The sequence below is a fragment of the Lonchura striata genome, chromosome 2 (assembly GCF_046129695.1).
Source record: "Lonchura striata isolate bLonStr1 chromosome 2, bLonStr1.mat, whole genome shotgun sequence".
NCBI lineage: Eukaryota > Metazoa > Chordata > Aves > Passeriformes > Estrildidae > Lonchura > Lonchura striata.
Window position 1 is genome coordinate 27,343,009 of NC_134604.1, and position 25,937 is coordinate 27,368,945.

A 25,937-nucleotide genomic window follows, 5' to 3' on the forward strand; every position below is an offset into this window, starting at 1 on the left:
ATCTCCATATGAAGGTGGAGGGATTCTCAAGAGAGCCTAGTTACACTGACATTCTCGTTAATACATTATTTATCTGGAATACAATTATTTTTTTAAAGTGACATGGGAACATATGTCATCTATATGGCAGAAAATTTCATCTAAACACTCAGCTCAAGCCCACATTCTGACTATTTTGCCCTGACCTTCAATATGCTGTGCAGCACTTATCTAAGTACTGTCTTAGGCTGGTACTTTGTATAATTCTACATTTTAATCTATGCTTCCTGTATGGTCTGGCATTAACTGTCCCTTATTTAAAATGAGAATGGATTCTTCAAGGTCTGGTTCTCTTCTAGGGATCCATGCACGCAAAGACTTCGTACCAAAGAGGATGTTTCCAGATCAACATGCTAGAGGCTGAGCTCTTAACATGTTCTCAGAGTTGGTATGCCAGGACAACAATGACGTCCTTTAGATTGTCTTTGGTTCAGTCTCCACCATGTGAGACTGGGAAGTGATGAGGGAAGGACTGTGTGCGTGCAGGCAAAGACAGAGGGAAAAGATAGGGGAACTTTCAAGACTGAAGAGAGTGTTCTCTGTGTTCTCTTACATGAGGGAAGTGATACTTCTACATCCTTCCCCAGTCCTTGAAAGGGTTCTGTTGAGACCCCATCTGATTCTAGCTTTTTTCTTCCAATGGCATCAGTGTCTTGTCACTGCTTCCTCACCTTTTTGTCTCTAGTAGACCTGAACCCCTGGGCCACTGGATGTGTGCTAGCCCTCACCTGACCTTCATCTGGTGATTGCAAATAAAGCTGAGAGATTATAAGAAAGTGCTGAAAACTTCATTAAAGATGAAAGGCTATAAGAAAATGCTGAAAGCTTTAATAGATTGTATTAAGATTATGTTGCACTAAATGTTTAGGAGTAAATAAGAGTGTAATATATGGAAAAGTTATACTGTGTCATAATAAACTGAAATTAATCTCCACAGCACTTCTGTCCAGATATTTAATTTATGTGAAAGGAGTGGCTACAATAGTCGCAGAAAATCAGGAGTTTCTAATGTTTGCTTCAGATCAGGCAAGCACAGAAATTCAGTCCCAAGAAAAGTGTCTGAACACACTGAAACTTGAAACCTGCAAGCTAACACAATGGTATTGGCATTTAATCCTCTGAATATTACATGAGAAGAGTGAGAACATTAGGAATTCACTAGTTCCCTAAGGAGTTCAACCCAAGATCCTTTTCCTCCTGAGGCAAGACAACATGCCTGACTACAGCCCTGCCAATCATCCAAATGTGAGCTCTGTTCTTTAAAAATCAGCATTTAAGAAGATGACCAAGTCCAAGTGAAGTATGAGTGTCCTCCAGAGGATGCCTGAAATATTAGTAAAATTTGGATTTTGTCACAGTTTGAACCATAGGCTGAAAATGTCCTTAATTCTGCCTTCTTTAAAAAAAAAAAAATTAAAGTCCTGCCTGTCACAGACTTCACCCTGGTGAAGCTCCATTTACCATGATCAGTACTCCAAGGCCATTTTTACAAAAGATGTCACAAGCTACAAGTGAGGTGGTCCACAGTGGTTACCATGCCTAACTACAGCCAAAGGTCAATACAGAGACAAAGTCTCAATCCACAAAGCAGTAGATTTCACAGCATCTGTCTCCTCACATCTTTTTGACACTTACCTCTGCTTTCTGATGGGAATAGTGACCCCATATGCCTCCTCCTTTTTGCTGGCTGGAAAGAAAGCTCCCTTCTTCTGGATTAAAAACTTAGCAATGACATTGACTGCAGTCTTGTACTGCTGCTTTCCTTTTGAATCACACACCTGGAAAAGATGTTTATTATACACAGGGAGTGAATTGTGTGGAACGGACAGCGAACAAACACGAACCTGAGGGATTACCTTGGATGGGTCAGAATCTATTTTATATCAATTCACATTTGGATACAGCAGATGAACTGGTGGCACCCAGGTTCGACCCTGTGACGGGCAGGACCATACATGGAGGAATTGTGACACCGTGTGGGAAAAATGTGAAATGCCATACTAACGGTTGCCTATTTTAAATAAGATTAATTTTGGTACATCGGGATATCAAAGCCCCAACAGTGCTTTTAAGGCTAGAACTTTGTTGCCTGTAGCTTAGATTTTTTTTTTTTTTAATAACTAGAAAAGGTCGCCAGGAAGTATCACAGACATCCAGCACCATGACAGTGCTGTTATTTGACCCCTGCTAAGAGCAGAAGATGACCATCTACGGAATGAAACTTAAAGCCAGATGGATGACATCTTGCCAGGGTCTTCACAGATCGTCATGGATTGCTGGATAAAAGTCACATTCAAGAAACCCAGTTCACTCCCAGGCTTTGGAGGACAAAAGAAAAACAGACTAGAGACTCATCATCTATTTAGCTCAACTTCTTCACTTTATCCTCCCTAATCCTGCCTTTCCACACCCTTCCTCACTTTTTCAGCTCCTCACCTAGGTCTCCCATTTTCTTGTCCAAACCTCTTCAGTTCTGCCCTGCTGGCTGCTCACCCTGTCTCTCCCTCCTCCCTGTGCCACACTGGTTCCTACCACCTCACTTTCCTACTATTTTTAATTTGCTCAGCCAGCCAAGTTTCTCCTCTAAAATCACGCATTCGTGTCCAATCCATCTTGCCTTTGTTCAGCTACTGCTCTGCTCCCAACTAGTGCCTAATCCTACCCTGCTAAATTTTCTACTTCCCCCTGTCTGATTTTACAGTTCAAACACATCAGCAAGTCATCACAGCATAACAAGTCCATCAACAGAGTAGCAGTAATTCATCTTGCAGTAAATTACACCATCTTATCTCAAGGTTAATGTGAGGTAAAATTAATTTGGCTCAGCCTTTGTCACAGGCAGCTAAACTAGCGCACTTTTCTGCCATTTTGCAACATGCAAAGTTAATCCACTCAAGACTTTGTGCAGTAACTCTCAAGGGTGTGGACAGTTTACTCATACATCCGAGCACCTGAGCAAGGTGTGCCTTGCAGCCAAGTGGCTATAAAAAAAAAGATCCAGATAGACAACACCCCAGCTCACCAACACAGTCTTGTTCTGGAAAAGTTATTAATGGAGAAAAAAAACCCACCAAAAACCAAACCCCAACCCTGTGGCCCACAGATCTAAACAGAAAGCTCATAAGTCAAGTTGTTTTTTGGGGTGGTTTTTTGTTTTTGTTTTTGTTTTTGTTTTTTTTTAGGAAATAGGAATCTTTTTTGATTGCTTATAGTTCAGTTGACTGCAGCTCACTTTCACCAGAGCAACAGGATGTCCCTGACATACGCAGATAAACCTACCAGATAAGCATTGAGTACTTTTCCAAAGTACTGATCATAGACAAGATTGCCAAAGTTTAATGTCTGGGATTGAATATTTCCTCAGAGCCTTGTGTATTTTGGAATATTTTTCTTCAGAAATGTGTGGTTGATATTAAAAATAATTAAATAAATAAACAAGACCTATTCAGACCAAACCTCACCATTTAGCCCTTGCAGTGCATTCCACAGCACACAGCAGTGTGCTAGGGGCCCTGGCCAAGTCTCACACAGCTTCAGGTCCAGAAGAATATGGAGATTCCAGGCAAAGAACACTCAAGATAGTAACAATCAACACAACTTTTAACACTTGTTTTTCACTGTTTATACCTGTAGTTCACAGAGATTTCTTAGAAATATAGTTAAAAATTAGCCAATATTTTACCCACACACACTCTAATCAAAGCAAGTTCCATAAACCTTAACCTTGAGCTTTTTCACTCAGCCACATTTACCTGTCACCTCCTATGAGTGAGTACTGCCCTTCAGGCAGCTATGCAGTGCCCTGAAAACTTTTATCTTCTATTTTTTGACAAGTTAGTTTTCAGCCACATTAGTCTCCAGAGCTGGTTCCCTACACAGTCTTTCAGGTGCTAACACTTGACAGATCAGAGGCAACAGGGCCAGGCAGCTCATGGTGAATAAAGAAAAACGTGGCAACATCTTATATTTAGTCCAATTTAATGCAGTAAAAGCAACTTTTTGTCATACGTGACTCCAGAGAGTACTTATCTGTTTGGCTATGTCCTGGCATCTTGTAGGACTCTCAAGAACCCATTTAGTTATTCCATTGCTCCTTCTCAACCTGGCTTCCTTCTGATCCATTCCACATAAGAAAAAAAGAAGTCCAGGCTGCCTTTGTTTAGTCATCTTTGAAAACCTTATAGTGGAAAAATATCAGAGGGTGGAGCCAACAAAGAATAATTTTTTGGCCAAAGTACAGTTTACACACCTCATTACCCCAAGGCAGATGTTCAGCATGGAAGAATTTCAGCATGAAAATCATGGAGTTTTAATGAAATAAGATACAAGAAAGGAAAACTGAACTTGATAATGACAAATGCCAGGGAGCTCTATTGAAAAGTGGCTTTTGTTGCCATATCAAAAATTGTAATAAGGTATCACATTGTAAAGCTCTTTAGTAAAACGAGGGTCTTTACAGCCTGCTAGGTATCTTTAGGGTATGGATCAATCCACTGTGGGAAGTCACATCCTACAGATGTAGATTATGTCTGTCAGAAACAAAGCTGTGACAGCATTTCTTAGTTCAGACACATCTTCAGTTGACCCACTAACCTAAAAATGTTGTTGCTTCAGGCAAGGGATGGGCCTTTCAGAAAGTAAACTAGCATTCAAAGTTAAATTGTCTACAAGTAAATTCACAGAGCCAAGGAATTTGGAAGTACAGTCCTAAAGTTGCTTTCCTGTAATGAGGTGCTGAGGGGCCAACATTTTATGTCAGACGTGACAAGCTGTGAATAACCCTTTGATACACAGTTTTATACACAAAATAAAATAAGGGACTTGGTTCAAGGTTATAGACAGAGGACAGGCCCCGTTTAAAATCTCTCTGGGTTGTTTTTTTTTTTTTTCGTCCTATTCTTAGGCAGTGTTGCTGCAAATCTCCATATGTTCACAAAAGCATTAGCCTTTTGTTTTTTGGTTTTAACATTTAGCATGAAGAAGCTTCCAGCTTTGTTTCTTATAGAAAAGGATGGCCTCCTCCTTGAGGAAACAGCAATGTTTTGCAAAGCATGATGTTTATTTGTAATGCTTTTTACAAGCCTCTTGAGATGCTCTATAGATGAAAACAACCCTGCAGCCTATTTTCACAAAACCAGAGAAGCAATTAGGTTGGAAAAGACCTTTGAGATCACTGAGTCCAACCTATGACCAAACACTATCGCGTCGAACAGACCATGGCACTGAGTGCCACATCCAGTCTTCCCTTGAACACCTCCACCGACGGTGACGCCACCTCCCCGCGCAGTCCATCTCAATGTCCGATTCCTCCTAATGTCCAATCTAAACCTCCTCTGGCACATCTTAAGGCTGTATCCTCTTGTCTTGTCACAGGTTGCCTGGGAAAAGAGGCCAATCTCTAGCTGGCTACACCATCCTTTCAAGGAATTCTAGAGATATAAGGTCACCGAGGTTCCTTTTCCTCACGCTAAACAACCCCAGCTCCCTCAGCCACTTCTCGCAGGACAGAGCTCCAGACCCTTCACCACTCCCTTGCCCTTCTCTGGACTCACTTTCACCACTTTACAGCTGCAGAAATTCTAAGTGACAACAAGCAAAGCCAAGAATAAGAATACTCAGGCTTGAATCCTGTCCCTAACTGTAACTGCCAAACCAGATTTCCTCAGCGCTAACCGAGGGTCTCGGGAGCATTCCATGAAACAACTCCAGCAGCAGCTGCTGAAAAGCAAAAATACACGTGTCCTTCCTTTCCTCACTCGTGCCCTGTCCCCTCAGAGTCCGGACACATCCCCGCACCGGCGCCGCGCTCCCCGAGGCGGCACAAGATGGAGGCGGCAGGGCGCAGCCTCAGGCCCTGCGGGAAGGGCGCCGCAGGGAGCAGGAGCGCACGCAGCAGGGAAAAACCCCGCGGGGCGCGGCTGCCGCGGGACGGGCACGGCCGGCCGCCCCCAGCGCCGGGCGGGCGGGTCCGGCCGCAAGGCGGGACAGTGCCGGCCCCGCCCGCCCGCCGTGGCCATGGGAACGGCAGCGGCGCCGCAGCCGCGCGGTGGGGACGGGCCCCGGGCCGGAGCTGCGGCGGCTGCTTCGGTACCGAGCCCGGCCGAGACGGCAGCGCCCGGCCCGCGGCTCCGCCCCGCCGCAGCCCCGGGCGGCGGCCCCGGTACGGCCAAGGCCGAGCCCTGCGGCGGGTGTGCGGCCGGGAGTCGGGCGGGACGGGACGTGAGGCCGCCCCGGCCCAGGGACCCCGCCCCAGGGACCCCGGACCCCGGGACACCCTGCCTCAGGGACCCCGCCCCAGGGACCCCGGCCCAGGGACCCCGGACCCCGGGACACCCGCCCCAGGGACCCCGCCCCAGGGACCCCGGACCCCGGGACACCCGCCCCAGGGACCCCGGCTCAGGGACCCCGGACCCCGGGACACCCGCCCCAGGGACACCCTGCCTCAGACACCCCCTGCCTCAGATACCCCTTTCCTCAGACACCCCCTGCCCCAGGGACCCCCTTCCTCAGACACCCCCTGCCTCAGACACCCCTTTCCTCAGACACCCCCTGCCCCAGGGACCCCCTTCCTCAGGGACCCCCTTCCTCAGACACCCCCTTCCTCAGACACCCCCCGCCCCAGGGACCCCCTGCCTCAGACACCCCCCGCCCCAGGGACCCCCGTCCCTGGGACCCCCGCCCCAGGGCCCCGGTGCCATCGCCAAGCTTGGCACGAGGTGGGTGCCACCCGAGCAGCGGGCAAGCATTAGGGCTGGCGGCTCCAGCGAGGCTGGGACCATGAAACATTAGCTGGAGCAAAGCCAGCCCTGTGTCCCAGAGGGAAGCATCGTGTAGAGTATGGTATTTCCACTGATTACCGTTGCACTATGCCTGCCTTTTAATGTTTCATGTCGTCACATTTTCTGTTCAAGTTGATGGTGCCTCCAAAGAAAGCAGATTTTTCTACTAGATTTTTCACCTGTATCTTCCACAGAACAGGATTTCAGCTCTGAGGCTCATTTGCATGATGGTGACATCTGTTTGATACAGAGACATATATTTCAGTTCTTTCTTTTTAGTTTGTTTTATACTGTCTTATAGACAGACTTTTAAAGAGGGAAGTGGAGCCTGATTATTTGTGCTGATTCCTCAAATATGCAAGTAGTTCTGCTTGTTCACTTGTCTTTCAGACCCTCTGTACACATGGTGAAGTAAGAAGGACCCTCCAAAGTCAAATGTTCACGCTCAACTTGGTGATAGACTGGTAGGTATTGGCTAAAGTCAGCTCACATGTTGACCTTGTCTTTTTCTGCATATGCATGGGTAGAAACTCCATCTCAGTCCTAGGCTACTCCCTAAAAACAGCAAAATAAAAAGAAAAGAAAGAAGCTTTATCTAAAACAAGACAACACAGGGAGTAGCCATGACTGCTGGCCTGTAGTGACTGTAACAGCAGCCTAGAAATACCCAGCTTCATTTTTAGAGTAATTTCCTAAGCTGTGTGTCAGTATTTTTAATAGACTGCCTTTGAATGCTGGTAATTATAGCTTGTATATGTTACTTAGATCTAATAAAATAAGTGGGCATCTGCTGGGCTGTTGTTCAAGCAGAGCTGTCATTTCACACAGTTCCTTACTTACCTTGGGAGAGATTTACACTACAGATTGATGTAGCCTACATAGACTAAAATGAAATACCTAGCAACATCTAAGCAGTCAGTAAAGACTGCAAATCTATGCTGATTCTTCATACAGAATTACCAGAGTTTAACTTCCTAGCTAATGCTTGCCTATCTAGCCCATGCTTAGCTTCCTTCTGCATTTGCTCCCCTGCTGTCAGTATTCCCCTTAGCTAGTTTAAAACCAGCTAGGTCTTGTCTGTGGGGGTTGCAGTCACACCTTGAGACAGCAGTGATTAATAGCTGCACCGGATGCATTCAGGTAGAGTACCAGAGGAAAACAGACTTGGTGCAACTGCACAATGAATTGGATTTTAGAGTCCTCGTGAAGCGAGGCATGTGACAGAGGCTGCAAGACAGATATTCTGAACTCAGACTTCATTTCTGTACAGCAAGGAGGAAAGCCCTGAGCAGCTTTCCAACAATGGAGTCAAGGAGCATTTTTTGTGAATAATGTTGCTGGATATCTCTTACTGCATTATCTCAGAATATTTCTTATATCTACATGAAAACAAAAAAGTATTTGTCTGCCTGTCAGTAGAGAGACAGAGAATATTGCCTGTAATCAGTGAGATCCTTGCAATAATATGGCTGTGGTAACAGTTCAGGCCAGATGAAGTAAACAGGCAACCTGTCACTAAAGTTGCCATGTCACAGGAGTAATGGTGCAGATGGGTGTGGTGGCATACTCTTGCATAAAACATGTTTTAGAATCAATCAGCAGGTGTATAATGTGCAGTTCAACATCCTACATCCTTGAATTCTTAATCTGTAGCTTCACAATTTAGGATGGACAGAGGTTGTGATACTATTAGTTCATAGGATATTCCAAACACTCAAAAGTTGAACTTTTGAAGAGAAACTGAACAAAAATGCAATTTCGTGCACAGCAAGCAGCTACTCATGGTAGGATGCCTAGATTTTCATCAGCTGACACTGTCTTACATTCTGGTGAGTATTCTTGAAATGTCACATGCATGCATTTGAGTTAGGACCTGCTGAAATCAAAGGGGCAATTCACAACTCAATTCTGATTTTAGTCTTTTACAGAAGCTCAAGGCAGTAGAGCTTCATCACTTATGATTGCAAAGATTTATTGGCAACCATAAATTTAGCAATTTAAGGCATATCTACCCAGGGAAATTAGTCCTTAAAAGGAAGGGTGTAGATGTTTAATGCTAGCTCCCTTTGAGTTATTTTTAACAAATGCTAAAATTGTTCCAGTATAAAATAATGTGACTTTACCCTGCAAGTGGAATCTGTTACTTAATTTCTACAGCACTAGAAATAGGAAGGAGTTACATGGGGTAATGTGCTAGAAGTTCACATTGCTGCACATTCACAGTTACTGCACACTAACTTCTTTATGTAACAAACTGTTAGACCTTTTGGTTTTCAGTATAAGTTTAGCACTGGAAAACAGCCAGAAGACAAATCTGTGCATCTGCTGCTAGTCTGGTATGCTCCACATCTTGAGAAGTACCATCTAACTAGCTGACATCATTAGCATACCTATGCTGCCTTGTTCCCCCATCCCAAATGTGCAGTCCTGTAAATCACAGCAGGCTGGAATTCTGCTCTCTTTAATGCTGTTTGAAGTGGCTAAATTACAGCCTCTCTTCTTTGTGTCTACACAAATGCTAGGTGAAGGCACCGATATTCTGAAGTATGGCTACTGGACTCATTCATTTTCCAGCCTGCAGTTTGTGTTTCAAGGGTGAAGATCCAGTGCCTGCATATATTGGTCAAAGATGGAGGGCTCAGCAGCGCCTGGAGGCTCTTCAGCAGCTTGCTGTGTAAGTGTTCTATGGTTGGACAATTTAAAATGAACATACGAACAAAACCAACAAAAGCCATGCACGCTGAAGTGGAGATGACTGCAATTTGCTCCTACTTATATTTCCCTTGAAATTAAGAGATTGCAGCTGTTGTGGAGTATGGTTACCCATCTGTTTCTTACAGGGTGGATGTTGCACATTCCTTCATCCCTGTGCTATCTGCTTCGCAGTGGTTGCCATGAAAAAGAAGAGAGTTATTTCAATCTCTTACAGATCAGATGAGTTATGAAGACTTCAGTGACTCATGTGTGTTACCTCAGTGGGAGCTCTTTGATTTTAGTCCCGTGCAATTGCATCTGGTTAGGTTGCTTTTGCTGCTGCTCCTTCCAGGGTCCTTGGGGCCTGAACCAGGGCACCACATTTTTAGTGCAGGGGTTTCTTAGTTGAGCTTTCTTCTGGTGTCACAATGTGGATTCTGATTCAGCAGATATTTTGAAAAAAGTTTATGTGTTTTGCCATGCCACAGGTTGTTTTAAGTCCTGTTGTATTCAAGACTGTGGGCAGCAGCCTAGGTTTTTGTCTTCAAAGGTTCTTTCTGCTTTAAGCAACAGACTTTAGGGCTTTTCAGGTGGTGCATGCTCTGGGGTTGCTGGCACATGCCAGACAAGAATCAAAGATGCTCAAGAGTGATACAGTGGATTTCACATTTGAAAGGTATATTCTCATTTCCACAATTTAAAAAAAAAATTGAGTATTTTTTTTCTTAATACTATTTTCAGTGTTTCAAATTGTCCCCAGTGCATGAACACCTCAGTGGCTTTTTACATATTGCCTGCAATTCTGTAACAACACCTGCACTGCTTTAAAGTTAATTTACATTTCAACAACATGTATTTGCAAAATGTCTTGCAATTAACAAAAAATGAGAAATACATCCCTTCTATTTCAACCTGCACTGATTGACAGTGCTGCTGATATGGAAGACAGAATATTTCCCAGCTGTCTTCTCAGTATTTGCATTGCCTCTGCAAGGTTACTGGGAATAAATGTTCATTTATTTCAGCAAAGTCAGCAACTATAAGTCAAGGACATGCGAGAGGCAGGATCTGTGGAATAAAAAGGGCTATTTCCCTGGGTTCCCATTGTGCCTATAACTATACCATAACAGGATGAACGGTTTATGCTAATAAAGTTAGATCATAAGAATAAGTGCCCACCTGTGCTGAATGAAACACAAATCCATCTGGATGGAGCAACAGTCTGATATGTAAAGAGTCAGCTAATGGAACTAGCCATCAGCTCAATTAACTCATTTGAATTACAAACACAACTTCACAATAATAGGTTGATTAGTGCTGAGCAAGTATATCAGGTTACGACATTGCATCTCAAAATATTCCCTTCTCTTTTCTTATGTGATGTGACTGAAAGCCTTGGGAAGACATGACTTTAAACTTACCTTGGCAGTAAATTGTGTGTCACGGGAGGTTAATGAAGCGTCTCGCTCAAAGCTTTCCTGTGGTAGATATCCATTCTGTGCCTTCCCAGATTCCACAGCACAGTTTGCAGGAATTAGATGAGGGCTTGGAAGACAACTGGTCTCAGCATGTAATCCTCTGTTTTGATCTCAGCGTCGAGCAATGTTAAGTATTGTTAATTGTGTCTCTGTAAATATACCTTTGTAATTAAAATCAAGCATCAGCAACCAACCCTAGTACCCACAAGCCCATACATCTTGAGGTCAGAATTCGTACAAGTTGCCAAAAATGGTCTTACAGAAAACCTGGCCTTCAGGAGTTGCCTTATACGTAGCTCAAAGAAATAAAATCATCATAGAATGGCCTGGAGTGGAAGGGACCTTAAAGATCATGTAGTTCCAATCCCCTTCCCATGGGTACGGATACCTTTCACTCAGAGTTCCATCCAACCTGATCTCAAACACTTCCAGAGAAGGGGCATCCACAACTTCTCTGGAAATAACTTCTATTTTTTCTTTAACAAATGTGCAGGTTTAGATGAGTAAGTAATCTAAAAAGCAATTGTGAAATCAAAGAGCAATACTGATTAATAACTTCCAAATTTCTCAGTTTTACCCATTATCTCACTGACTGCCTTAATGAGGTTTTCAACATGATCTTCCAAAGCCTTAAAGAAGACTCTTCAAGATGCTGGAGTGAAAAATTTAAACAGTCTACCTAATTAAAATTCAAAATGGGGGTAAAAGAAGAGAAGTGTTCTTGCAAAAGATATGGTTGTTCCAGTATAGATTTTGAAACATTCCCGTGATTGTCCTAATTTTTCTCCTTTACTGGAGAACTCAAATTGAAATTTCTGATTCTATATGTTTAAACATTTTCTCAAAATCTCTTTACCTGCTTTTCAGAGGTAGAAAATATCTTATCCTTTGCTCATTCTGCGTCTTTACACATATTTGGAAACTTTCACTCTTAAAATAAGCTTGCTCCCCCCGTTTCCAATAAAAGTGGTTTCCTTTATAAAGTGAAGCATGTACAAGTGGTTAATGCTTTTCATAACAAGCTCATAAGAAAGTTTTAATAAACACAGCAAAGACCATTTCTTGACCACATGTAGTGGGAAATAAACATAAAGTGTCAAACTGTTTTGCTGCATAGGTAAATGTGAAAAAACAAAAATATAATTGCTTGTATAAGTGTGAGATTTGGAGGGAGTTTGTAGTGTGCATGTTGGATAATGCAACCAGAGGGGATAGAGAGAAAAAAAAAAAGGCATAGGAAATAAAGATAACTGCTCTGAATGTACTTCCTAAATGATATCCTGTATTTTGGCTTTCAGAGGTCAGTCTTCTCTTCAGATGCCTCAGGTTGTATATGAGGATCCTGAAGTTGATGGAAGGAATCGCTACAAATACTTTGCACGGTAAGGAATGAATTGATTTGAAAAAGGGTTCAGCTTCTTTCTGTGCATTTTCAAGAGCACCTAAGTAAAGGCCAGAGCATTATTTTTTCTGTATTTTCTGTCAGCATTTTGATAAAATAGAAAATTTTAATAGTAACCAGGTCTTAAAACACAAGGTCTTTCTAAATTCACACTATGACAGAATTTTCAGTTTTGAGTTACCATATAAGCAAACATATCAGACATTCTGTATTTAATAAGAAAGCTTTGGGCTGTAGATCATCTCGTGCAAAGGAAGAAGATATTTACAAAGCCAATGTGGTTCTCCAGACCTCTAGAAAGGTTTTTTTCTTAAGAAGGAGCCTTTTAACTCCCAGTTTCTGCCAGGAGCAGAAAGGGAACAAAGGGAAGCTTTGATTAACTTCTCATCCATATCCCTTACTGTAGGACTGCTCTGCTCCTTCCACAAAGACACTGCAGGTCAGCAATGGACTCAAGGTCTGAACCAACAGCTACCATATAAATATTCTTGACTTAGTCACATACACTTTGAATTGCATTCACTATTTTACTCAGCAGCTATCGGCCAATGTATCCACTTTAAATATAAAAAAATTGCTAAGTTTAATAAGTTGAAGTCTATTATGGTTTTTCATCAACAGTTTTTAAAGAACAAAGATGAGGTTATCTTCTGCAATATGAAATTAAGCTTCAAAGTCTCCCAAAGGCTAAGGGAAATAGATAGAGAGCTGCAATATGCCAACTATAAGAATGCCTTGGAAGGAATTATTAATATGTAGTTGAGCCCAAATCACTTTCAAGATACCTCATAAAGTATTGCAGAAAATGAAACAATAAAATTAGATAAGTCCAAACGAGCTTATCAGCTGATTGTAGGAATGAATTTCAGGACTTCAAGCAATTATTAAAAAACCCACTACTCTTTCGAAAAAGTGGAAGTTAAGTGAAAAAATTAAGCTAATTAGTGAAACATACGCAAAATATTGGGAACACACTCAAAAATAACTTTAGTAATGTCTTGTTTTGCAGCTCCACTTTCTCCTTTGACTTATTCATAAGAATAACACTTAGTCCTGGTGTTTACTGGTGAAACTTCCTCTGTTCCTCCTTAGCTATGAAAGAGTTATTTAATATTTAGGCATAATTCTTAAACATGGAACTAACAGAACCACAGTTATGGATAATCAGTATTAACTCCACTGAATTTAGTGGACTGCAGTTTTTCTGAACCATAATGATCTTTTAGGCTCATCCTTGTTGTCTGACTTTCATTCTCTCTCTTCACACCTCTCAGCTCTTCTAAGCTACCTCCAGCAAGTGTTCCAGAAGCTGTTGCTGATAAAAAGACAGAGTAAGTAGTGACTTTTGGAAAATTACTGTTGAAATGGGTAACATCTCACCAGAAAAAGACCAGGCAACTATTTGGTCACCAGCTTGGTGACCACTATTTTTCATAATGAACCAACAGGAAAAGCTTGTTAAGAGGTGAGGTGCTGCTCTCATCATTAAGAATTCCAGAGGAAATAGATGATGGACTGTTTCAGAATTTGCTTGCAGTATATAAGTAGTGCTTTGTGACTAAGGGATATGCCTCTAGTGTGTTAAGACTGTGAAGCTTGAAACAGAAAGATAGATGTGTCTGAATTCTAGAAGAAGAATCTCTAGTAGAGCAATATTGTTGGAAAATCTTCTGATATTTTATTACAATCACTGTGATGCAGTGCTACTCAGAGATGTAGAGTTTAAGTAATGCAGTCTAATGTAGTTTCTTCAGAGAGTATCACATTTTGAAGTCAGATAATAAAATTCACTTCCTAGTGGAGTCAATGGAAATTGCACGTGGTTATATCAGAATTAAATTTTTATTCTGGAATTGTTGGAAAGAGAAACATGTAAATAAAATTGAAGCAGTCCTACTTCATGGTACTTTAACAATTTTGTGTTGATTAAATGCAATGCTTTAGAATGGATAGGTAGGGAAGGTTTGTATGTAATAATCACGAGAGTTGAAACTAGAAGATTTGTGGATTATTTACTTAAGGAGTGTATTTCAGACTCAGTGTAGCCTCCATGTGCTTTTACCAAAGATAATGGAGTTAACATCAATGGGAGTAATGTTAAGGTAAACTGAAACACATTTAACACTCTCACCTTTGACTGACGTGTTCCTGCTTTGTTTGCATGGAGGTTTTTTTAATGAATGTTATCAATCTTCCATCTTGCATCTCTTTTTAGGACAAAGCCGCGTGTGCTGTCAGATGCAAGAGACAGCCAGGTCTTCGGCCTCATGTTCCGAACTCTGGGGACACAGACAGATTACAGGGATGGTGAAGCACAGACAGATCCCTATTCTCCTGAATATATAGTTCGCAGTGGCTCAGTCCCTGAAATTCTGACACTTGCTACACTCACTTGGGGTGAGTAGTGAAATTAAGATAAATTATACTAATCTTGTTTCCTCTTTAGCAGGAAGTTCTTTTCTTTTCAATGTCGGGTTTTAAGTCTATTGCCAGCTTTGGCGGTCTTTCTTCGTGTGCATTTGAGGCAATTATTTTATCTGTTTCTAAAGTAAGTATGATATTTCCCTACTTAATGGTGCTGTTCTGGGGCATTATATGAAGGGTTTTGAGGACCATTCAATATAAAAAGGTCATGTTTCAAAAATGTGAACTAGGAGCAGTTTTTCAATTTACCCACTGTTCTTCAGCTGCTCTGAGTTTTGAACATTATTTAAAACAAACAGTATGAAGACTGCTGCCCTGGAACATACCTGTGATCCTCATCTCCCAGTGTCTCACCTGTAACAATGATGCACACTGCACATGCCAAAGAAAGTGCTCATTCTCAGAAAGTGTCTTCCTAGAAAAAGCTTTTCTCCCTCTCCCTTTGCAGTAGCAGAATAGCAGAATGAAGTGCCAGTGTTAGCGTGCACTAAACTGTAGCAACTGCAGGTCCTACCATGCCTCATATTGTAGAATCTCCCTGGTCTTAGAAGTATTTACTTCTGGCTTTTGACAGTTCTGCTTGTGTTTTCCACATGGGCCTGTACCCATCTAGCCCTCTCATACTTTTTGGCGGTGGCTATTTGTAGGATTTGCCAATCTTCCAAAAAGCTAATGCTTCTTGTCCCTGTAAGGTCGGGGGCTGCCAGCAGGACAAGCTGAGATGGAGATTATTGATCGCATCCGGGAAAAACGTGCTTGGGAAGCAGCTCTGCCACCCATGGACAGTCCCTCAAATGTTGCAAAGAGGTTGAAGATGATGGAGGCTATGGAAAGGAAGGAGTGGGCCTATAGAGAAGAGGAAATAGATAAGTAGGAGTCCTATTATACTGTTTTATTTCTTTTAATTATTGGCTGAATAGAGGAGGAGCAAGAAGGTTTAGGGAATTGGCTGAAGGGTACAACAAGCCTTCTATTTCTGTGAAAATACCCTGATTTTGGGAAGGGGTGTTTTTCTTAAATTTAGCCTCCAGGTCTGCTACCACAATACATTTTACCAATGCTTAACTCCCTTTTTAAAATGAAAGATTGAATATGAGATATGCAATATGAACTATTTGGAAAGCTATGCAGGATTTGATGGTGACAGCATTGCACAGAACACTGCAGAGTACACGCAATACTGTCTGACCTTTTCTTTCCTTGCAGGTTGCAGAAGGTTCAAATGGAAGTCTTTAAGAAGCTGCTGCAGAGGCGAGAGGAGAATCAGAATGAGGTGAATGCCATGCGCTTGAACAACCACTGGCAAAATCATCAGAAGGCTAAAGAAGAGAAAATAAGAAAGATTCAGCATGACTGTGCATTGAGTAAGTCTGAAAGACAGGAAGGGAGTGGTATGAGACAGTTTTCAGACAAGCCATTTTATTTTCCCAAGGTTACCATCTATTCAAAACGAAATATATTGCATCCACAGTATCAATGTGCATGGCCAGCATCTGGTCTGTCATGTTTTTATTTTATCTTGTGAACTTAAAGAGATACAGCTTTTATAGAACTATTTGTGTGATCTGTCTCACATTTGTATTTCCTTTTCAGTGCTCAGGAAACTGATAGCTAAGAGGAAGAATTGGATGGGAAAGCTGGAGAGGCGAGATATCATCAGAGAGTATAATGACTTTTCATCACAAACATACGCTCCTTTGTCTCGAATTGGTTTTTTCCCAGACAGGAATTCTGACTACTATGCGGTAAAAAACTACTATCTTAATACCTTTGCAGGTAAGGCATTTTGGAAAATTTTGTTGTGGGAGGTACTTCAGATATTACCAAAATTCAAGATTCCCTCCCCATCACTCCACTACTTAACCACTGTTTGTATTAAAGTCCTTGTATATATTATAATCTTTCTTCATATTATAATCTTAGGATTGTGTGAACTGGAAAAATCTGTCCAGCCTTCTGTCTTCCCACTAAAGATTAAAGCTCCAAAGCCTAAATGCATTATCACTAAGACTGGCTATGTTAAAAGGTCAGGAAGACTAGAGGTAGTTGTGGCACAAGTTCACCAGGTATGAAGCTGCATCCAGCAGCAAGTCAGTTCCTCTTAGATTTGTACTGCTCATAAATGCAATTGGGAAGATGTGTAAACTTCTTTGCAATTTCCTGAATTCTTATTCTGTAAAACAGCTTCTAGGACAGAATGAATCAATCATGCAGACTGTTGCAGGCTTGACCAGCGCTGCTCTAATACTCAACCCATCAGTACTCTCACTCCTGCTTTTGCTCCAGTCCTATAGACAGCAAGCACAAACAAATCTGTCTTTCTACAGATCAGGTATTTGGCTTGGAACATATTATGCCAATTTGAAATTCTCACCCTTTTCTCATTCTCATTGCTCCATTTTATAATACCCTACTGGCTACACTGTCAAGCTTCCAATAATTAAAAAAAGTGAATCTGGGTTCATATTCTAAAAATTTTGTACATTATTTTAAAAGTATATTTTAGGTACATATTGTAAAAACATCTGTAGCAAAGCATGACTAAAATGACCCCACTCATAAAATCAGGTCACCATGGTGGATGCATATCACTGTTGTTCCCTAAGAACAGCATCTGATTTTCAAACATGCTAATGCGTTTTTCTTATCTTAATTTATCACAACTGTTCATGCAGATGAGGTGTCCATATATGTAATTAACCGCCAAAGAAAGAAGTGCCTCATTTGCACCTGCAATCACAATATTTGTAAATTACATGTACTTTTAAGTTCACTTCTTGTGATGCTGTTGAGGGTTACCTTCATGGAAAATCAGGAATATTCTTGTCTGGCTGCTATATCTTTGGAAAATAGTGACTCTAATTTGTAAAGCTTGGTAAGTTTCACTTTCATTTAGATATATTATATATGTATGTATGTATATATACCTCTTTTGTTTTAGAGTAATGTAATAATAATTTCAAAGCAGACAGTAACCTGCTATTGCTGAATTTTAAATTGAAATCTTGCTCTGAAAAATCAATCATATTATCTCAATTTTAAATTCTGCTGGATCTTGTAAAGATGAAGTATTGCATTTCACTATTATCCAGAAAGAAACTTTTCAAAGAAAATCTTGAGTGCTACAGGAATTGTTCAAGAGTAAGGACAAAACTCATAGTTTTAAAGACATAGAAGTGTTGAAGGGGTTTGAGTTTGGGTGGGTTTGCATAAAATTCAAGAAGTAATTGTGTAATCTGCATCATAACATAGTTCTCATTGTCAGCAGAATGTTAGTCCAAGCTTTTGGAGCTGAATTCCAGTTATAGCACGTGTATTCTGTTTGTTTAAAATATTCCTCATGGTTTGAAAGACTGTGGTGAAATGTCTAAACTGTAACTACAGAGAAGTGTGAGCAGCCAAATGCTGGCTGCTCAGACAGTAATATCTCTTCAAAGAAAAACTGGTGGACAAAGGAAGATGGAATGCAGAACAAATGCAGACAATTCTGCACAGTTTCTTTCTTAAATCAATGTCAATCACTCGGTCTGCATTGATTTATAGCAACTGAGAGGCTAAATAAGTAATTTCCCCACCACAAAAATGCCAAATGTATATTCTTTTAAAGTCACAAACCATTTCCTTTGCAGGCAAAAATGATAAAATAAATCCATTATGCAAAAATTAACTGCTGCTGTAAGATATACAGAAAAAGACACCAGACTGGTTGGTCCAGACAAGCAGAAAGTACTGACACTGTGAAACAGCCAGACTGCCTCCACTGTTACATTTAAACAATCTTTCTGTTCAAAGAATCAAGAAATGACTGCCCTAATTAGCTCTTGAGCTCTATGGTGCTGTTCCTGGTCACTTCTCCCATCAGAGGCTTTTGGTTCTGAAGTTCAGTGGCTATAGCTTGTTCTGGCTTAGCAGAGCCTTGCTGACAAGTCCACCTCAAATGCTGTCAGAGCTGTCAAAAACAGAGCAGTAAAGCACGCTGAGTAGTTGCATTAATAGAATTTAGGACAATCCTCCCTGAGAGGAGTTCTCTGACCAGTTGAAATAAGCAGTCTCAATTGTGCTAACAAGCCTCCTATCACACACAGTAGAAAAGAAGTTTAAAGCAGTAATTAGGGATCATCTTACGAGGGCACTGTGTTGCTTTGCCTTATTTCTATAGCTGAGTAGCCAGATCAGTTTTCTATTCTAGAGCTTTCTTTTAATGCTCTCCTAGCACACTTAATCCATAAAGTCTCTCCCATAATCCTAGAAATAAAATGTAATCCTAGAAAATTTAGGGAGTACATGGAGACCTAGCTCTACAATGAGTTTTTAAAATTTTTCCTGGATTATTTAGAAGCAAGTGACAAATATAGGAGGAATGCTAGATATTGGCCTGAGAAGTAATTAGTTTTAATAAAGTTGCCAAGGCTTACTTCTCTGGCCAAACACGAGGAAAGATGGATAAGTTCTCCTCATTATATTCCTTTTTGTTAGCCATATTGAGGGTATTCCTAAGCTTTTTAGAAGGGATAAGCAATAATCCAAGGATCTGTGTCCTCCTAAGAATGAGAGCTGCTTCTTTCAGACATGAAACTAAGCCAAAAAGAAGTGATTATAGAAGCAAACTTTTTTTAGGACCATCCTGAAACCTTTTGCAGAAGTATTATATACACTCAGTAGTCTTTGAATAATTCTCTAAAATAAGAGAACATGGCAGAAACAGGAGTGACCCAAGAAGTGATTTACAGTAAAAAAGAATCTTTATCTTAAGCCAGATCAGTAAAAGGACAGATAGTTCCTAGCCAGCACAGCTAACAGTGCTTTAAGGAACCATTATATAGGCACCCTAGTATGAAAATCCAAGGCATTATGGACATAACATCCCAATACAGATAACTACTGCAGGGAGTAAATGCAACTGGGTAAGTGAATACACCAAGGAGTGGAGGAGGTGGTAGAAGATATCCCAGTGCAGAACAATACATGACTTTAGGCAGACCCTCTATGCCCTAGTGACTCAAGAAGGATAAAGCATCAGGTGGTTTCAAAGTGTTGGATCAAGATGAGGTCAGAACCAGAAACTTCTCACCTCAGCATTAAGGCAATTCTCACCACATCTGTTTCCTTTATCCAGTTGCTGGAAAGAGCTAGAGAAGTAGAGGGGCCAAGAATTTCTCTGGAGAAAATCTCTGCCAACTTCAAAGCATGGGAAAGGCTGTTTAAGCAGTTATTTCTTAAGAACAGATCTCCTCACAGTGTTAGTTGGCTCATGGTCAGACAAACTCTGAGAGCTTTTATATCAGTCTTGATGCAGCAGCCATGCTGCACTGCTAAACTGGTTGGCAGCCTGTCCTCAGTGATCCTACCTGAAAGGAGGCTGTAGCCAGGTGGAGCTTGGCCACTTCTCCCAGGCAACCAGAGACAGGACAAGAAGGCATAGTCTTAAACTGCACCAGGGGAGGTTTAGATTGGGATTAGGTAGAATTTATTCACAGATTAGATATTGGAATGGGCTTCTTAGGAAGTCATGGTCCCTGGAGGTGTTTAAAGAAAGACTGGACATGAAAAAAAAGACAGACTTAGTGCCATGGTCTGGTTGCCATGGTGGTGTTCAGTCATGGGTTCAACTCAATGTTCTCAGAGATATTTTCCAGCCTCATTGATTCTGTGATTCTGTAATCCCACAATTATCATTTGTGAGCAAAAAGGAAGGATAACCATGACTGCATACTTTGTGTGTACACAAAAGTCAAATATACCTAGGATCTTGTGGGATGGAGAAGATCACAGAGAAGACAATGCAGGAATCTAAGGAATGGATTGAATGATTTCTTTGAATGGAGAGTTGCTTCTTAAACTGTTATCATCCTGTCAAGAGTTCTGCTTCTCTCAGAAGCTGGCTGAGAAGCCAAGGTGTATGATGAAAAGCATGAGTACCATTAACTGTTCACTGCGTTTGCCAGGAGAATGGAAAAGAGATTACTTTTGTGCTTTCACTGTCCAATCCAGGCAGATCCTACCTTGACTCTGAACCTGCTACGTGAATAAAGGAATGTAGTCTGTATCAGGAAAATGGGAGTATGATATGTAGACAATAACATTTGGTGTATGTTGCTTAGAAGGTTAGCACTTTTAAAATCAAGTATTTTTGTATTGATTCTTGAGTCCTGGTGTCTCTGTTTCCAAAAATGAGAACTTCTTGAATTGGGCAGAACCAGTTTAGGCAAAACCCCTATATTTTCTTTTTCTTTTCTCATGTTAAAATCTTAAAATCATTTAAAACATCAGAATAGAGAAAGCAAATTGTAAGGGTTTTTTTTGTTTGTTTTTTTTTTTTAGTAAAGATAGTCAAGCAGGCACTAGATCGTGTTGACATGAAAACATAAAGCCACTTCTAAGTACTGCAGTATATCTCAAATATACATTAATAAGGATTCCCGCTTGCCCAAATTAGTAATAGATTTTTCTGTCTTTAAAAGTTGTTAGTTTGGCTATATTTTGTTGTTCTGGTTAGCAGGAAACATTTTTGGAGGCCACAGTTTTATTAGGAAAATTCTTATGAATGCGAGATTGTACTAATAAACATAGTGGCCATTGTTTTCAAGAGAGTCACAACTACAGCAGCTTTTTCTTTCTGCTTCCCTTGCCCTGCCATGCAAATCTCCTTATAAATCACTGTTATAATCTTCATGCTAGGAAGCTCTAAGGTCTTCATATACGAAACGCAGTTCAGAAAATCTCTCAACATTTTTGAGCTATAACTATTTCACATGGCTGAAAAGCAGTTTATAGGCTCTGATTCTTCCTTTATTAACATGGACAATTTAAGAAGCTTTCAGTAGTAAAGTATTTTATATCCTCTGCCTAGAAACCTCTCCTTTTCTGGAGCAATTCATTATCCTGACCTGAAAGATCAGATCCTACATGCAAGAAGAATTTTTGTACAATGACTACTGGAGTTTCAAAACTTCATTAATTTCACAATTCTGTGCAAATGCCATCACTTTCCTGGTACTGGAGAGCTAAATTCAGCATTGAACTTTTTTCTAAAGTTTTTCTTTTGATTTCCCTCCCTGGTGAAATACTGTATTTGAACATTTGAAAGAGAGAGAGTGAAAAAAGGAGAAGGCACACTTTCCCTCACCAAAATATGATCTTTCAATAATAAGACTAAAGATCCAACCCATACAGTAGTAAGATTATCGTTTTGAAGAAGCTTTAAATGGCTATACACCCTTCCCTTTCTGTGCAAGCCAAAGTGTCATGTCCTGCAGCAGGCAGGCATTGTCATGCAGTTGGAAATGCTTATCTGAATATCTAGTTCTAAGGTGCTGGTGGTGGGAAATTGGATGGCCTTTTGCATTTTCTTGGTAGAAGGAAGTTTCTGGACAAAACAGTTTCTCTTTTGCTCCCAGTCCACCTGTACAATTGTTGTGGGTGCCACAGGGCTGCTGGGCAGTTGTAGATGAGCAAAGCAGAGTTCCAAAGCATATTTTGCTAGGAAGGGGTCATCTGGTTCAATCTTGTGCAGAATAGCTTATTATAGAAAGACATTTCACTATCACAGAACAGTGACAATACCCTCTTCAAGTGACCCCTTCATAAAATCTCCCAACTACATAATATGTCTAAACCACAGTAACAAGCATTACCTATTGTTAAAGGCAAAGAGTTATAGCATTATTAGAAAATTAATTATTTGAGAATTAGAGATGAAGTTCATACTCATTTTAGATTAATTTTAGGTGACTCACAAGTGCTGATGACTTATTGGTAAATACAGCATAATAACTCCTGCTTTCTTCTTACATATGACTTTGACATTCCCATCAATATCTTCTGACCAACCAGTAACCTCATCTACTAACCATACTCAGTTTTTCAGTTGATCTGCAGTAAGAAATAGAAGCCTCAAGCCTGCAAAGCTTTCAGCTCCCTGTAGTCAGTGTGGTCAGCAACAGTCAGCATATAGAGAACTGGCCTTACGTTGTTCTATCTACTCATGTTCTTATTAAATTGGATGTCTTTTGCAGGAACTACTGGAGAAGAAGAATAAAGCCAAAGAGCCAAAGAAGCCTCCCCCTGTCTGTAAAAAAGTAGAAAGCCCTGTTCCTAAGCCACCCACTCTAATCCTGGAAAAAACATCAATTGTAAGTGAGCTGGTTTTAGCACTTTTTTCCCTGTTGATCCCTGATTGTTTCCTACACAGTTGTTAAAGGAAAGCCAGGGAATGAAAGAAGGGACCTTTATCCTTTTTGTGAGCATCCATGTAAAAATAGCCATTATTTCTTAAAGCCCTCTTAGTCTCATTCTACAAGGATACTATCAGCCAAGGATTTGAAAATCATTTACAGTATCTGTTAGCCAAATCTTGAAGTAAACTTTATTTTATGAAGACAAAAGTTAGGAGACATGTTATTTCCTGGTTCTTGGGGGACAAAAAGGCATCATCATCTTCATTATTATTATTATTATTATCATTATTATTATCATTATTATTCAGTAGCTTCCAATCTTCTGATCTGACAACACTATCATAATCCAGTGAGGCAATTAAGTTTAGACTTATTGAAGTCAGAGAGACATTGGATGCTTAGCACTGAGCGTGCACTTCATTAATTTTCTGGAGTGAAGCTCTTGTCATCATGCAGGATACAGTGTTTGATGATCATGCACCAGTTCACAGATAATGATTCTCCTGCAGAGATTGAAACAGCAGTAATGATGTGTCATGGGGGCTGTGATATGCTGTGGGAAAAAATTACTTTTTAGGGGAGCTGCAACTTCTTTTCCTTTCTTAAAGTAACATACTTAAGAGCTGGTTGCCCCAGTGGACTGTTTGTCTTCTTACTAACACCATTTTCATGATGTACTAAGAATTAGACAGAATTATCATTTAAAGTTGGTGAATTTAAGAATCACACAACCATGAAAGTGAAGAGAGAAAGTCTTACTAAATCATCTGTGCTGCTGTGTTCCTTTGTGCAGTACGATATTCTATGTTTTATGCAGTCTATTTTAAGATGACTGGAACAAGAATTTCTTATCTCCTTGGGGAGAGCTGTCCACAGCTTTACCTACTTCAAAGCATTAGATACTGTATTGCAGTGGTGGGTTTACAGTGTTTAGGTTTACCAGTTTGGCAGATTTTTAAATATTTTTGAGGTAATATGTAAAGAAATCAGAAAAAATGTCTACCACTTGTAGTCATCCTTGAGTGTGTTCACAGATTATAGTTGGGCATTTTTTAAAAAATTCCAATACAATAGAATTCCATCTTCATGAATTTTGTCAACATTTAGTTAATTTTCATGAATCTTTATGTGTAAACACATAAAAGGTGGAACTCTCCAGTGGAGCTCCATCTGTAAAATCAGGCCACTTGAGCCACTGAAGAGCAGCACTAACATCTCCTGCCTTGCCAAATCCAAGTAAGGTTTCTCCTACCAGGTGGCTGTGAGGAGCAGTGAAAACAAGGCTCTTCTCTGTTGTTAATTCTTCTCTTCCTGCCACACACCCATGAGTACCAACTGCTAAATGCTTCCCACTGGAACTGAGGATCTTGGAAAGAAACTGTGCCAGGAAAAAGTGGAGAGAATAAAAGCACTACTCAAGCATCCTCAGCTTCTCTCCCCTGGTCATTTCTAATGGACTTAATAGCCCACAACAAGCTCACAGAGCACCTCTGAATTCCTTCAGTACTTTGTAACTTTTTTCCAGCCTCCTCTAGTTTGCAGCCATCTCCTAGATCTTTCTATATACTTTTTTTTTTTTTTTTCCCTGCAGGGCATGATAGGCTTTTCATCTCCCCTCATTCTTTCCTGCTGGTCTGTAGCAGGCAGATGGACAAGCTGATGATTACACTTGCTAAGGCATCATTTGCAGCATTGAAAAACAGAAGTACAGAAAAATGCTCCTCATAAAAATTCAAACCTAATCTTAGTTAATATCACACCAAGCAGTTTGGCTTACCAGTATGTGTGCCATCACCATCTCCAAAACTGTCCTGAAGGGATTTCACACTGTAGCCAGGCGATGTGGTAGAGTTTAGCTCTCTAGGACTGGAAATCCATTCCTTCTTTCCAGAGAAGAAGAACATTCCAAATCACAAGTCCGCTTACTAGTTTAGCTTTGCTCCTCCTGGGTGCTGGTGTGGAAAGGCAGGAATGCTTCCTTTTGCATTTGGAAAACTTATTCTTCAATACCTAAGAAAAAACAGATAACTGAGATTCAAGCCCACACAACTTCTCTCATCCCACACTCTTCCCTGTTTTTCCAGCACTTCTTAAATACCACATGTCAATGCAGACCTCATAGGTTCTTTATTTACAAAAATGTGCTTCCAATTTTAAGATTTCTATCTTTCCCAGGCACCCAATGAACTTTTTCATTTTTCTACTGTCAACTCCAAACTAGAAAACCCCTCACCTAGGAAAAATGCTGCCATCTGTGCTTTGTCTACTTCCTCTAATTAAAATTAGCCCTTTTTTTTTACCTCCTGTGGTCATTTTCCCTTTCCCACCATGCTCCAGCATTCTTCCAAGCTGGTTTCAATCACACAACACTAAAGTTCTCAAAGAGACAAATCACAATGGACTGTGGTTAATTTTGCCTCCAAACTATCACTTTCTGAGTCTTAAATTTACTGAGTTACTCTGATAAAGATCACCACTGGAATAAATATCAAAAGAAAAACTGTAAATGTTCCCTTTTAATTTAAAACCCTTTTTTATGGTTAGCAGCTCTCTTGGACATATTCTGTCCTCTTAGTGTCTCAACCCGTTAAATTAATGTAGCTGATGGGTTTTTTGCAAACTTATATTCAGTCAAGCTACAATGGTACTTAAAATGCATACAGCAATTTTCTCCTTATCATTAAGTTCTCATCTCTAAAGACCCTCTAAAATTTCAAATAGAATCTAAATATACAACCTTTCTTCCCCATCCCTTGTAAAACATGAAAATACATGTTATTCTGACTATCCTTCCTTTCCCGAGAAATTAGAAGAATGATGTTCAGAAACAACCAAGAAAAGGCAGGATATGAGTTAGACTGTTTAACAGTTAGACAGATAATCTACAGAAATCCCGGTCTCTAAAGAAATAATTAATTATTGTGTGGATATTTGTTATGTTTTG

At 40.5% G+C, this 25,937-nt stretch overlaps 1 protein-coding gene and 1 long non-coding RNA gene across 3 annotated transcripts in view; one reads left to right on the forward strand and one right to left on the reverse strand.

The window, feature by feature from the left end:
- Positions 1-1,679: 1,679 nt before the first annotated feature.
- Positions 1,680-24,964, reverse strand: LOC116183899 (uncharacterized). Of its 2 annotated transcripts, none has more exons than XR_013339456.1 (5): positions 24,771-24,964; positions 16,006-16,135; positions 14,524-14,671; positions 10,934-11,139; positions 1,680-1,817 (listed from the first exon to the last, which is right to left on the reverse strand). It is a non-coding gene; the product is annotated as an uncharacterized LOC116183899 (long non-coding RNA). The 2 variants fall into 2 exon arrangements; XR_004148603.2 differs by lacking the exon at positions 1,680-1,817 and adding an exon at positions 6,893-7,373.
- Positions 6,161-25,937, forward strand: part of CFAP91 (cilia and flagella associated protein 91) — a 30,484-nt gene continuing 10,707 nt past the window's right edge. The window contains exons 1-11 of the mRNA XM_031505523.2: positions 6,161-6,199; positions 7,209-7,282; positions 9,341-9,492; positions 12,289-12,372; positions 13,667-13,723; positions 14,608-14,789; positions 15,509-15,686; positions 16,023-16,180; positions 16,410-16,592; positions 16,740-16,882; positions 22,832-22,948. Of these exons, the coding sequence (XP_031361383.2) occupies positions 9,365-9,492; positions 12,289-12,372; positions 13,667-13,723; positions 14,608-14,789; positions 15,509-15,686; positions 16,023-16,180; positions 16,410-16,592; positions 16,740-16,882; positions 22,832-22,948 (1,230 nt within the window). The 5' untranslated portion in view covers positions 6,161-6,199; positions 7,209-7,282; positions 9,341-9,364. The remainder of the gene's footprint in view (positions 6,200-7,208; positions 7,283-9,340; positions 9,493-12,288; positions 12,373-13,666; positions 13,724-14,607; positions 14,790-15,508; positions 15,687-16,022; positions 16,181-16,409; positions 16,593-16,739; positions 16,883-22,831; positions 22,949-25,937) is intronic.